The sequence below is a fragment of the Engystomops pustulosus genome, chromosome 10, assembly GCF_040894005.1.
Source record: "Engystomops pustulosus chromosome 10, aEngPut4.maternal, whole genome shotgun sequence".
NCBI lineage: Eukaryota > Metazoa > Chordata > Amphibia > Anura > Leptodactylidae > Engystomops > Engystomops pustulosus.
Genome location: NC_092420.1, coordinates 88,690,756 through 88,704,793, shown reverse-complemented (window position 1 = coordinate 88,704,793; position 14,038 = coordinate 88,690,756). Strand labels below are relative to the sequence as shown.

Sequence of the window (14,038 nt, the reverse complement as noted above, 5' to 3'; positions counted from 1 at the left end):
GCTTGACCTTTCACTGTATTAAGGGTGCGTTCACACATTCAGTTTTTCAGAAGAGTTTTTGGTGTCCAAACCAGGAGTGGAGCAAGAAAACAAGGAGTAGCATCCTCTTCTCTATTATATGTTCTCACCCCTTATGATCCGCACCTGCTTTTGGCTTCATAAAATGCATCTGAAAAACAAAACATGGGAACACACCCTGAAGGAAAAAGCGGGGTCGGCACGAGGTTTCAATAGGCCCCTGGCCAACAAAACCTGAGGGGGCCCCTTAATAATAATAATAACTTATTAATACAGCGCACACAGATTACGCAGCGCTGCACAGAGCTTTTCACATCAGTCACTGTCCCCGTGGGGCTCACAATCTAATCAACCTACCAGTAATATTTTGTAATGTGGGAGGAAACCGGAGGACTCGGAGGAAATCCACACAAACACAGAGAGAACATACAAACTCTTTTCAGATGTTGACCTGGAGCCCAGGACCCCAGCGCTGCAAGGCTTTAAAAAATTCAGAAACTAAGACTCCTCCTGTTCCCTAAAATATTCCCTAGACTATCATCCCAAACAACCCCCTCATGGCTATTTTATATACAGCCCCCTCACCCCCTATGGATTCATTAGATACAGCTCCCTCATCCCCATGGATTCCTTATGTACAGCCTTATGTGGGGCCCCCAGCAGCTCTGGGTCCCGGCACTTGCCCAGGTGTACCCAGTGCTGCCCAGTCCTGGGACACAGAATCCCTTTCCCTTGTTCCATGAGGGTCTCCACTTGTTCTAGTCTATGGGGGATAATGGTGAATCTGGTAACACACGGGTACATTGAATAGAGGGTACTCTCAATAAAAAATGGCGCACACGTGATAATAAATATGGGCCAATGGGGGAGACGTATCAATCTTTCTATAGCAGAAAATCGGAGTAATGGACCTGCCGGTTCCCCAGACCTGAATCCTATGGAGCACGTCTGCTGCGGGGAGTCCGGGGGCGGTGATACTGTACGTGTAAACTGAGGGACAACATTGATTTTTATTTTTGCTTTATTTATCATGCATGAACAATCACATACACGGATACGTATGACTGCGACGCAGCGCAGGACGATTACAATAAATACATACATGAACATAAAGTACACACTAGCTGCTAGCACATCTCCTATATACTGTATATGCATAAGCCTTACATGCGCTGAGTAGGTTTGTAACAGTAATACTGCCACCTTGTGGTGGATATATATGAAGCGATCGCAGTCCAGACCAGAACCAGAGCCCTTTAGCGGATACATTGGGGCATATTTACTAAGGGACCATTCATCTTTTTTTTCTGACATTTTTGGGTGTTGCGCTGCTGTGACAGGTATTTAACTGGGGATTGTGTCGCACTTGATTGGATTGTGGCGCAGCTGCGCTGGTTTCATGGGACAGAAATCGGGGGGCGGGGCCGTCAGATGATCCGACTGATTCGGACTGAGCGCAGGATTTAACTTTCGAATTGTGTCGCAAGCCCAAGCACTTACATGCACCAGGAAGAAGAAGGTGAACTCCGGCGGACCTGAGCGGGGAAGCGACACATGCAGGATATCGGGTGCGTGATGTCCGCACAGGACATGATCGTCGGACAACGCACTTTCGTGAACTCCGCAGGATGGGTAAGTAAATGAGCCCCATTGTCCATTAGTGTGAATAGCGAGTTCTCTGCTTGTTCTGCATCACATACTACACTGACATCTCTCCAAACTTATCATATCAAGTATCAAACTATCAAGACTTTACAGACAGGTAACAGGGGGGGGGAGGGGGGTGGTGTTGGGATGTTCAGAGGTCTGAGTTTTGCATATGTATATATATATATGTATTTGATCGGTGATCTTCTGTCGCAGTGTGTTCACACGGCAGCGAGACCAAAAAGCTCAAGAACGTCGAGCCCACACGAAGAGCCAAAAAATGAAACGCTAGTTTTCGGACCAAAATTGAAGCCACAACCAAGAAATTTTATCTCAAAGCCATCGACTCCTGCGCGGATCCCGGTATCTACACCTAAACCGAGGCTGATGTAGAATGGACCGGCACCAACCGAAGCGCTTCCGATCTCTGCTCGGGCCATGGCCCCCACGCCAACTATATTGGCCTCCGCCCCAGCATAAACATTCGGACCATTGGCTTCAGCATCAAACACCCGATACTCAGCTCTCGCTTTCCCGACTCCGGCTCCAGCGCATGCGCCAGCCCTGGGAATTCTCTTTCCAGTTTCCTTCCTGAGTCCGTGGCGGTAGGTGGTAGCGTAACTGTAGGTGCCCTCGGTAAATGCATCGGCTTTCCTGTCATAGGTATCGATCATGTCAATGGCACGAGATATAGTACCACCGGCAGATAACAGCTCTATGGATGGGTTCTTCGCTGTCACAACTCGCTTCAATGCTTTTTTGGAAAATTTTGGGATTTCTGGACCATTGACTTTCAGTTTTAATGGACCTTTCGACACCAAAGTGTGTTCCTCGCCAGTAAACGCGGCTTCTCCATTGCTTCCCTGAAAAACAAGAAGTTTTCATAAGTTTATGTGTATTCTACTTTCATGACATTTCACTTAGTTATACGGACACATCATATGTACAGTATATGATATATATGTATATGATATATGTGTATATATGTATATGGTACGTGTGTATATGATCTATGTGCATACAGTATGTGTATATGGCACGTATGTATACGGTACGTGTGTATATGGTATATATGTATATGGTACATTTGTTTATGGTACATGTGTATAGTACGTGTGTATACGGTGTATATGGGGATTTTTTTATATTTGATAGTAGGTGGAGCGGTCATCCTGGTCTATGTATCGGCTGCATTTCCTATATGGACTTGTCTGAACTAAGGTGGCAGCGTGATAGTGATCTGCACTGAGGTAAGTTCTAGTCTGACCACCTCCTCATAGGACTGTAAGACATTAAAGCCAAGATCACCCAATTTAAAATGAAATAAAAGGTTAAATATAGTTCTGTCCATTAACACATTTCTGGCATTAAAGGAGTTGGCCACTTTTAAGGGGCACCTTTGTGGGAGGCCATTATTGAGTAGGGGGAGGCAGCTGCAGGGCATTGATTGAGTAGTAGGAGGCTGGAGCAGGGCATTGATTGACTAGGGGGAGGCTGCAGGGCATTGATTGAGTAGGGGGAGGCTGCTGCAGGGCATTGATTGAGTAGTGGGAGGCTGCTACAGGGCATTGATTGAGTAGTGGGAGGCTGCTACAGGGCATTGATTGATTAGTGGGAGGCTGCTGCAGGGCATTGATTGAGTAGTGAGAGGCTGCTGCAGGGCATTGATTGAGTAGTGAGAGGCTGCTACAGGGCATTGATTGAGTAGTGGGAGGCTGCTACAGGGCATTGATTGATTAGTGGGAGGCTGCTGCAGGGCATTGATTGAGTAGTGAGAGGCTGCAGGGCATTGATTGAGTAGGGGGGAGGCTGCCGCAGGGCATTGATTGAGTAGGGGGAGGCTGCAGGGCATTTCATTACTGGAGGAGGCAGTGACCAATGCATTTCCCACCTTAGGCTTTTACTTGAATCAATAAGTTTTCCCAGTTTTTTTAGGTGGCGTGGCATATATTCGGGTAGGCTTATACTCGAGTGTATATTTACAGTGTGTTCAGATTCGTTTATTCTTGTTTGGACAGGAAATGTGACCGAAACATGGACCGTAGATGTCATCAGAGAGCATGAGCAATAGTTACCCCCAGTCAAAGATGTCAAAATTGTCAAAGATATCAAAAAATGATTTTGTCCCCTGTGAAGGAGACCCCTAGAAGGAGACCCCTAGTCCATCCCACCGATATTAGAAGGTGGACGGTCACTTCTTAATATAACGTATGAGACAATTGAAAATATAAGTAGGTAAAATAGGTAAAAAAAAGGTAAACATTACTCACCCCCTGCTTTTGTGCTTTGCTAACGGGCTTCTGGGGGTCATTGGTATTCTCCTTCTTCTTGGGGTCATTGATAGTCTCCTCCTCCTTGGGGTCATTGATAGTCTCCTCCTCCTTGGGGTCATTGATAGTCTCCTCCTCCTTGGGGTCATTGATAGTCTCCTCCTTCTTGGGGTCATTGATAGTCTCCTCCTTCTGGGGGTCATTTTTTGATGGAGACATTATCAGCAAAACTTGAAAAAAAGAAACAAAAAACTTTAAAACATTTTTTGGAGAATTCTGTAACCCAACAAGTACCTGCTGTAGATTGGGGCATGCAGAGTACATAGCCTCCTACAGAGTACAGAGCCTAGCTGAGCGCACATCTCTACGTGCAGCAATGGAAGCCAACCGGTTCCCAAAAGATCATAATGCCTCAATTAATTGTTTTTGTGATCCATTGTGCATCGGGGGCTGGTGTAATGTGAGATCCCGTCTCTCACACATCGGGGGCTGGTGTAATGTGAGACCCCGCCTCTCACACATCGGGGGCTGGTGTAATGTGAGACCCCGCCTCTCACACATCGGGGGCTGGTGTAATGTAAGTCCCCGGCCTCTCACACATCGGGGGATGGTGTAATGCGAGTCCCTGACCTCTCACACATCAGGGGCTGGTGTAATGTGAGTCCCCTCCTCTCACACATCTGGGGCTGGTGTAATGTGACTCTCCTCCTCTCACACATCTGGGACTGGTGTAATGTGAGTCCCCTCCTCTCACACATCAGGGGCTGGTGTAATGTGAGTCCCCTCCTCTCACACATCTGGGACTGGTGTAATGTGACTCTCCTCCTCTCACACATCAGGGGCTGGTGTAATGTGAGTCCCCTCCTCTCACACATCAGGGGCTGGTGTAATGTGAGTCCCCTTCTCTCACACATCTGGGACTGGTGTAATGTGAGTCCCCGCCTCTCACACATCGGGGGCTGGTGTAATGTGAGTCCCCGCCTCTCACACATCAGGGGCTGGTGTAATGTGAGATCCCGTCTCTCACACATCGGGGGCTGGTGTAATGTGAGATCCCGTCTCTCACACATCGGGGGCTGGTGTAATGTGAGACCCCGCCTCTCACACATCGGGGGCTGGTGTAATGTGAGACCCCGCCTCTCACACATCGGGGGCTGGTGTAATGTGAGTCCCCGCCTCTCACACATCGGGGGCTGGTGTAATGTAAGTCCCCGGCCTCTCACACATCGGGGGCTGGTGTAATGTGAGTCCCCTCCTCTCACACATCGGGGGCTGGTGTAATGGGAGTCCTCACACATCGGGGGCTGGTGTAATGGGAGTCTTCACACATCGGGGGCTGGTGTAATGGGAGTCTTCACCTCTCACACATCGGAGGTTGGTGTAATGCGGCCCCCGCCTCTCACACATCGGGGGCTGGTGTAATGTGAGACCCCGCCTCTCACACATCGGGGGCTGGTGTAATGTGAGACCCCGCCTCTCACACATCGGGGGCTGGTGTAATGTAAGTCCCCGGCCTCTCACACATCGGGGGCTGGTGTAATGTGAGTCCCCTCCTCTCACACATCGGGGGCTGGTGTAATGGGAGTCCTCACACATCGGGGGCTGGTGTAATGGGAGTCTTCACACATCGGGGGCTGGTGTAATGGGAGTCTTCACCTCTCACACATCGGAGGTTGGTGTAATGCGGCCCCCGCCTCTCACACATCGGGGGCTGATGTAATGCGGGTCCCCGCCTCTCACACATCAGGGGCGGGTGTAATGTGAGTCCCACCTCTCACACATCAGGGGCGGGTGTAATGTGAGTCCTCGCCTCTCACACATCGGGGGCTGGTGTAATGTGAGTCCCCTCCTCTCACACATCAGGGGCGGGTGTAATGTGAGTCCCCTCCTCTCACACATCGGGGGCTGGTGTAATGGGAGTCCCCGCCTCTCACACATCGGAGGTTGGTGTAATGCGGCCCCCGCCTCTCACACATCAGGGGCTGATGTAATGCGGGTCCCCGCCTCTCACACATCAGGGGCGGGTGTAATGTGAGTCCTCGCCTCTCACACATCGGGGGCTGGTGTAATGTGAGTCCCCTCCTCTCACACATCAGGGGCGGGTGTAATGTGAGTCCCCTCCTCTCACACATCGGGGGCTGGTGTAATGTGAGTCCCCGCCTCTCACACATCGGGGGCTGGTGTAATGTGAGTCCCCGCCTCTCACACATCGGGGGCTTGTGTAATGTGAGTCCCCTCCTCTCACACATCGGGGGCTGGTGTAATGTGAGTCCCCACCTCTGACACATCGGGGGCTTGTGTAATGTGAGTCCCCTCCTCTCACACATCGGGGGCTGGTGTAATGTGAGTCCCATCCTCTCACACATCGGGGGCTGGTGTAATGTGAGTCCCCTCCTCTCACACATCAGGGGCAGGTGTAATGTGAGTCCTCGCCTCTCACACATCGGGGGCTGGTGTAATGTGAGTCCTCGCCTCTCACACATCGGGGGCTGGTGTAATGTGAGTCCTCGCCTCTCACACATCGGGGGTGGGTGTAATGTGAGTCCCCTCCTCTCACACATCGGCGGCTGGTGTAATGTGAGTCCCCTCCTCTCACACATCAGGGGCGGGTGTAATGTGAGTCCTCGCCTCTCACACATCAGGGGCTGGTGTAATGTGAGTCCTCGCCTCTCACACATCGGGGGCTGGTGTAATGTGAGTCCCCTCCTCTCACACATCGGGGGCTGGTGTAATGTGAGTCCCCTCCTCTCACTCATCGGGGGTTGGTGTAATATGAGTCCCCTCCTCTCACACATCGGGGGCTGGTGTAATGTGAGTCCCCGCCTCTCACACATCGGGGGCTGGTGTAATGTGAGTCCCCGCCTCTGACACATCGGAGGTTGGTGTAATGCGGGTCCCCGCCTCTGACACATTGGGGGCTGGTGTAATGTGAGTACTCGCCTCTCACACATCGGGGGCTGGTGTAATATGAGTCCCCTCCTCTCACACATCGGGGGCTGGTGTAATGTGATTCCCCGCCTCTCACACATCGGGGGCTGGTGTAATGTGAGTCCCCGCCTCTGACACATCGGAGGTTGGTGTAATGCGGGACCCCGCCTCTGACACATTGGGGGCTGGTGTAATGTGAGTCCTCGCCTCTCACACATCGGGGGCTGGTGTAATGTGAGTCCCCTCCTCTCACACATCGGGGGCTGGTGTAATGTGAGTCCCCTCCTCTCACACATCGGGGGCTGGTGTAATGTGAGTCTCCTCCTCTCACTCATCGGGGGTTGGTGTAATATGAGTCCCCTCCTCTCACACATCGGGGGCTGGTGTAATGTGAGTCCTCGCCTCTCACACATCGGGGGCTGGTGTAATGTGAGTCCCCTCCTCTCACACATCGGGGGCTGGTGTAATGTGAGTCCCCTCCTCTCACACATCGGGGGCTGGTGTAATGTGAGTCCTCGCCTCTCACACATCAGGGGCTGGTGTAATGTGAGTCCCCGCCTCTCACACATCAGGGGCTGGTGTAATGTGAGTCCCCGCCTCTCACACATCGGGGGCTGGTGTAATGTGAGACCCCGCCTCTCACACATCGGGGGCTGGTGTAATGTAAGTCCCCGGCCTCTCACACATCGGGGGATGGTGTAATGCGAGTCCCTGACCTCTCACACATCAGGGGCTGGTGTAATGTGAGTCCCCTCCTCTCACACATCTGGGGCTGGTGTAATGTGACTCTCCTCCTCTCACACATCTGGGACTGGTGTAATGTGAGTCCCCTCCTCTCACACATCAGGGGCTGGTGTAATGTGAGTCCCCTCCTCTCACACATCTGGGACTGGTGTAATGTGACTCTCCTCCTCTCACACATCAGGGGCTGGTGTAATGTGAGTCCCCTCCTCTCACACATCAGGGGCTGGTGTAATGTGAGTCCCCTTCTCTCACACATCTGGGACTGGTGTAATGTGAGTCCCCGCCTCTCACACATCGGGGGCTGGTGTAATGTGAGTCCCCGCCTCTCACACATCAGGGGCTGGTGTAATGTGAGATCCCGTCTCTCACACATCGGGGGCTGGTGTAATGTGAGATCCCGTCTCTCACACATCGGGGGCTGGTGTAATGTGAGACCCCGCCTCTCACACATCGGGGGCTGGTGTAATGTGAGACCCCGCCTCTCACACATCGGGGGCTGGTGTAATGTGAGTCCCCGCCTCTCACACATCGGGGGCTGGTGTAATGTAAGTCCCCGGCCTCTCACACATCGGGGGCTGGTGTAATGTGAGTCCCCTCCTCTCACACATCGGGGGCTGGTGTAATGGGAGTCCTCACACATCGGGGGCTGGTGTAATGGGAGTCTTCACACATCGGGGGCTGGTGTAATGGGAGTCTTCACCTCTCACACATCGGAGGTTGGTGTAATGCGGCCCCCGCCTCTCACACATCGGGGGCTGGTGTAATGTGAGACCCCGCCTCTCACACATCGGGGGCTGGTGTAATGTGAGACCCCGCCTCTCACACATCGGGGGCTGGTGTAATGTAAGTCCCCGGCCTCTCACACATCGGGGGCTGGTGTAATGTGAGTCCCCTCCTCTCACACATCGGGGGCTGGTGTAATGGGAGTCCTCACACATCGGGGGCTGGTGTAATGGGAGTCTTCACACATCGGGGGCTGGTGTAATGGGAGTCTTCACCTCTCACACATCGGAGGTTGGTGTAATGCGGCCCCCGCCTCTCACACATCGGGGGCTGATGTAATGCGGGTCCCCGCCTCTCACACATCAGGGGCGGGTGTAATGTGAGTCCCACCTCTCACACATCAGGGGCGGGTGTAATGTGAGTCCTCGCCTCTCACACATCGGGGGCTGGTGTAATGTGAGTCCCCTCCTCTCACACATCAGGGGCGGGTGTAATGTGAGTCCCCTCCTCTCACACATCGGGGGCTGGTGTAATGGGAGTCCCCGCCTCTCACACATCGGAGGTTGGTGTAATGCGGCCCCCGCCTCTCACACATCAGGGGCTGATGTAATGCGGGTCCCCGCCTCTCACACATCAGGGGCGGGTGTAATGTGAGTCCTCGCCTCTCACACATCGGGGGCTGGTGTAATGTGAGTCCCCTCCTCTCACACATCAGGGGCGGGTGTAATGTGAGTCCCCTCCTCTCACACATCGGGGGCTGGTGTAATGTGAGTCCCCGCCTCTCACACATCGGGGGCTGGTGTAATGTGAGTCCCCGCCTCTCACACATCGGGGGCTTGTGTAATGTGAGTCCCCTCCTCTCACACATCGGGGGCTGGTGTAATGTGAGTCCCCACCTCTGACACATCGGGGGCTTGTGTAATGTGAGTCCCCTCCTCTCACACATCGGGGGCTGGTGTAATGTGAGTCCCATCCTCTCACACATCGGGGGCTGGTGTAATGTGAGTCCCCTCCTCTCACACATCAGGGGCAGGTGTAATGTGAGTCCTCGCCTCTCACACATCGGGGGCTGGTGTAATGTGAGTCCTCGCCTCTCACACATCGGGGGCTGGTGTAATGTGAGTCCTCGCCTCTCACACATCGGGGGTGGGTGTAATGTGAGTCCCCTCCTCTCACACATCGGCGGCTGGTGTAATGTGAGTCCCCTCCTCTCACACATCAGGGGCGGGTGTAATGTGAGTCCTCGCCTCTCACACATCAGGGGCTGGTGTAATGTGAGTCCTCGCCTCTCACACATCGGGGGCTGGTGTAATGTGAGTCCCCTCCTCTCACACATCGGGGGCTGGTGTAATGTGAGTCCCCTCCTCTCACTCATCGGGGGTTGGTGTAATATGAGTCCCCTCCTCTCACACATCGGGGGCTGGTGTAATGTGAGTCCCCGCCTCTCACACATCGGGGGCTGGTGTAATGTGAGTCCCCGCCTCTGACACATCGGAGGTTGGTGTAATGCGGGTCCCCGCCTCTGACACATTGGGGGCTGGTGTAATGTGAGTACTCGCCTCTCACACATCGGGGGCTGGTGTAATATGAGTCCCCTCCTCTCACACATCGGGGGCTGGTGTAATGTGATTCCCCGCCTCTCACACATCGGGGGCTGGTGTAATGTGAGTCCCCGCCTCTGACACATCGGAGGTTGGTGTAATGCGGGACCCCGCCTCTGACACATTGGGGGCTGGTGTAATGTGAGTCCTCGCCTCTCACACATCGGGGGCTGGTGTAATGTGAGTCCCCTCCTCTCACACATCGGGGGCTGGTGTAATGTGAGTCCCCTCCTCTCACACATCGGGGGCTGGTGTAATGTGAGTCTCCTCCTCTCACTCATCGGGGGTTGGTGTAATATGAGTCCCCTCCTCTCACACATCGGGGGCTGGTGTAATGTGAGTCCTCGCCTCTCACACATCGGGGGCTGGTGTAATGTGAGTCCCCTCCTCTCACACATCGGGGGCTGGTGTAATGTGAGTCCCCTCCTCTCACACATCGGGGGCTGGTGTAATGTGAGTCCTCGCCTCTCACACATCAGGGGCTGGTGTAATGTGAGTCCCCGCCTCTCACACATCAGGGGCTGGTGTAATGTGAGTCCCCGCCTCTCACACATCGGGGGCTGGTGTAATGTGAGTCCCCTCCTCTCACTCATCGGGGGTTGGTGTAATATGAGTCCCCTCCTCTCACACATCGGGGGTTGGTGTAATATGAGTCCCCTCCTCTCACACATCGGGGGCTGGTGTAATGTGAGTCCCCGCCTCTGACACATCTGGGGCTGGTGTAATGTGAGTCCCCGCCTCTGACACATCGGAGGTTGGTGTAATGCGGGTCCCCGCCTCTGACACATCGGGGGCTGGTGTAATGTGAGACCCCTCCTCTCACACATCGGGGGCTGGTGTAATGTGAGTTCCCGCCTCTCACACATCGGGGGCTGGTGTAATGTGAGTCCTCGCCTCTCACACATCGGGGGCTGGTGTAATGTGAGTCCCCGCCTCTCACACATCATGGGCTGGTGTAATGTGAGTCTCCGCCTCTCACACATCAGGGGCTAGTGTAATGTGAGTCTCCGCCTCTCACACATCAGGGGCTGGTGTAATGTGAGTCTCCGCCTCTCACACATCAGGGGCTAGTGTAATGTGAGTCTCCGCCTCTCACACATCAGGGGCTGGTGTAATGTGAGTCCTCACCTCTCACACATCGGGGGCTGGTGTAATGCGAGTCCCCACCTCTCAGACATCGGGGGCTGGTGTAATGCGAGTCCCCGCCTCTCACACATCGGGGGCTGGTGTAATGCGAGTCCCCGCCTCTCACACATCGGGGGCTGGTGTAATGCGAGTCCCCGCCTCTCACACATCTGGGGCTGGTGTAATGTGAGTCCTCACCTCTCACACATTGGGGCTGGTGTAATGTGAGTCCTCACCTCTCACACATCGGGGGCTGGTGTAATGTGAGTCCCCGCCTCTCACACATCGAAGGTTGGTGTAATGTGAGTCCTCACCTCTCACACATCGGGGGCTGGTGTAATGTGAGTCCCCTCCTCTCACACATCAGGGGCTGGTGTAATGTGAGTCCCTGCCTCTCACACATCGGGGGCTGGTGTAATGTGAGTCCCCGCCTCTGACACATCGGGGGCTGGTGTAATGTGAGTCCCCCCCTCTCACACATCGGGGGCTGGTGTAATGTGAGTCCCCCCCTCTCACACATCGGGGGCTGGTGTAATGTGAGTCCCCTCCTCTCACACATCGGGGGCTGGTGTAATGTGAGTCTCCGCCTCTCACACATCAGAGAGATGATTAACTTAATTCTCCTTCCCTTTACAGATGGGTTTTTGGGAGATTTTTCTCATTGTCTACTAAGAGAAAACTCCTGTTTCCCCGTGCTAAGTTGCGCAAGCGCGCGTGTGCCAGAGAGCTCGGTGACGTCACCGGCTTTCCAGCACTTTAGAATCCGGCGCACGTGGTAGGTTTCCTTTAAGTGCTTGTATTTGGTCACACTGTGTAGCTTTTAGAGCAACATCTGTCACCAAAATTGGAAAAGACAGAGGTCACATCAATGTCATTTTTCTTGTGAAATGCGAATCTGCAATAAAAAAATAAGTTGCTCTGTATAGCTGGAGAGATTTTTTTTAAAAATATCAGAAACAGATATTTTTAGTTTTATGATCTGATGTGTATTTTGCGAGATATTCCACTGTCCTGACTTTATAGTTACACACTATATAATAATTATTATTATTATTTATTTATATAGCGCACACAGATTCTGCAGCGCTGCACAAAGCATGACAAATCGGTCCCTGTCCCCACTGGGGCTCACAATCTAATCAATCCACAGTATGTTTTGGAGTGTGGGAGGAAACCGAGGGCCCGGAGGAAACCTGTGCAAACACGGAGAGAACATACAAACTCTTTGCAGATGTTGACCTGGGCAGGATTAGAACCCAGGACTGCAAGGTGTGTGTGCGTGTGTGTGTCAGTAATCATAACAATCTGCATAGAACAGACTTTTCTATTCTTATTCCTATCGCTACATTGTACAGACACTGAAACTGAACAAGACAAGACATGTTCTACAGTAACAGCACAAGACTATGGGATATAATCCATGTGTGTACTCACTTGTGCGGAGCAGCAGGGGGAGAGATCCGGACGCTGTTCCTGGGAGCTGAGTGATCTGCAGCGGGACAATGACCCTCAGTTATAGTCTGACATCGCTTTCACTTTCTCCTATAGGGAGTTTTTTCCTTATGTCCCCGCCTATAACTGGTGAGCTGCATTGTATAACTGTCAGGGTTATCAGGGAATTTGGGGCTTTCCCAGATCCTGTAAAATAAAACCCCTATTAATATATCAGAGCGGAGTATTTCGAGGTCTGGAATATCTGGGTGACAACCTGCGGGGGCAGTAACGGGGGTCTTATTCTTTGTCACACATCGAGACACATTTACTAAGGGTCTGCACGGCGCATTTTCATCGGGTTTCCCGACTCTTTCCGATTTGCGGCGCATTTAAGTGGAGTTTTTGGCGCACGTGATCAGATTTTGCAACACAAATCGACACAAATCAGGGGGGAGTGGCCGACGGACTACCCGATTGATTCGGACTGAGCGCGGGATTTACAATCCAAATTGTGTCGCAAGACAATGCACTTACATGCACCAGGAAGAAGAAGGTGAACCCCGGTGGACCTGAGCGGGGAAGTGACACATGCAGGAAAATGATGGATGCACGATCTTGAAGAATCACGCCGGCGGACTTCATCCTCATCGGAGAACGGACCTCGGGGATCGCGACAGGACCGGGTAAGTAAATTTGCCTCATCTTCTCCAATGCAATAAAATGCCAAATTACCTTGTCATAAAATCTGCTTCCAAATATATCAGTGTCATGGGACCCCTGCACCCTTACTGCCCCCACAAGGCTGATCACTAGAGATTATCTAATCGTTCCAGACTCACTCACTAACTTCTTCGTAAGATTAGTCCGAACCTATGTTACTTTAAATGTTCTGGGAATTATTATATAGACCCTCTAGTCCTCCAAATCACCATCCAAATCCATCCTGATAAACCAGGGACATTACTCATAGATCCAGGCCCCGGGACTGTGGTATCTTCTTATATTTGTTATCCATGGCCTCCTTCTAATCTCTAATTTTATAATTATGCTAATTCGTCAGAAGGGATCTGGGGGCATTACCAGAACCTCTCCATGCTGTAGATTCACAGGCTGTTACACAGTGCAGGATCACTGAGAGATGACAGCAGGCAGAGGCATGTGCCTTCACAGCTTGAAGGAAACCACAAAGAACATTCCACAATGTTCATTGTAACTTTGTAATCAGGGAATTCTATAAACACACTGATCAATTACTAACTCTTCAGTGACATTAAATTACAGCAGCCACAATATACAATTAGTGCAAAATGCCCATCGGGGGGGGGGGGGGGGGGGGTAGGTACAGGGGAAGCGGCTCAGCTGTATATTATAGACCCCAAAAACGACTGTCGCCGGGTCACATGACCCACTGGAAAGTTTACCAGTAAATATAATAGGGGTGACCCTATTAGTGTCTTGTATCTGGTAAACTTTCTTATAAAAATTCCCTTTAAAGGAAATCTACCACCAAAATCCATCCTGATAAACCAGGGACATTACTCATAGATC

At 52.3% G+C, this 14,038-nt stretch overlaps 1 protein-coding gene across 1 annotated transcript; it reads right to left on the bottom strand.

The window, feature by feature from the left end:
* Positions 1-1,021: 1,021 nt before the first annotated feature.
* Positions 1,022-12,632, bottom strand: LOC140103545 (uncharacterized). Its single transcript, XM_072126642.1, has 3 exons — positions 12,491-12,632; positions 3,936-4,165; positions 1,022-2,528 (listed from the first exon to the last, which is right to left on the bottom strand). The coding sequence occupies exons 2-3, from the start codon at positions 4,152-4,154 to the stop codon at positions 1,887-1,889; spliced, it is 861 nt and encodes a 286-aa protein (XP_071982743.1). The 5' UTR covers positions 4,155-4,165; positions 12,491-12,632; the 3' UTR covers positions 1,022-1,886.
* Between the last annotated feature and the right edge of the window lie 1,406 nt (positions 12,633-14,038).

Coding starts and splice junctions, on each gene's coding strand:
- LOC140103545 (XM_072126642.1), bottom strand. CDS start 4,154: ATGTCTCCATCAAAAAATGACCCCCAGAAGGAGGAGACTATCAATGAC. Junction 2,529..3,935: donor GCAAAGCACAAAAGCAGGGG/GTGAGTAATGTT, acceptor CTTGTTTTTCAG/GGAAGCAATGGAGAAGCCGC.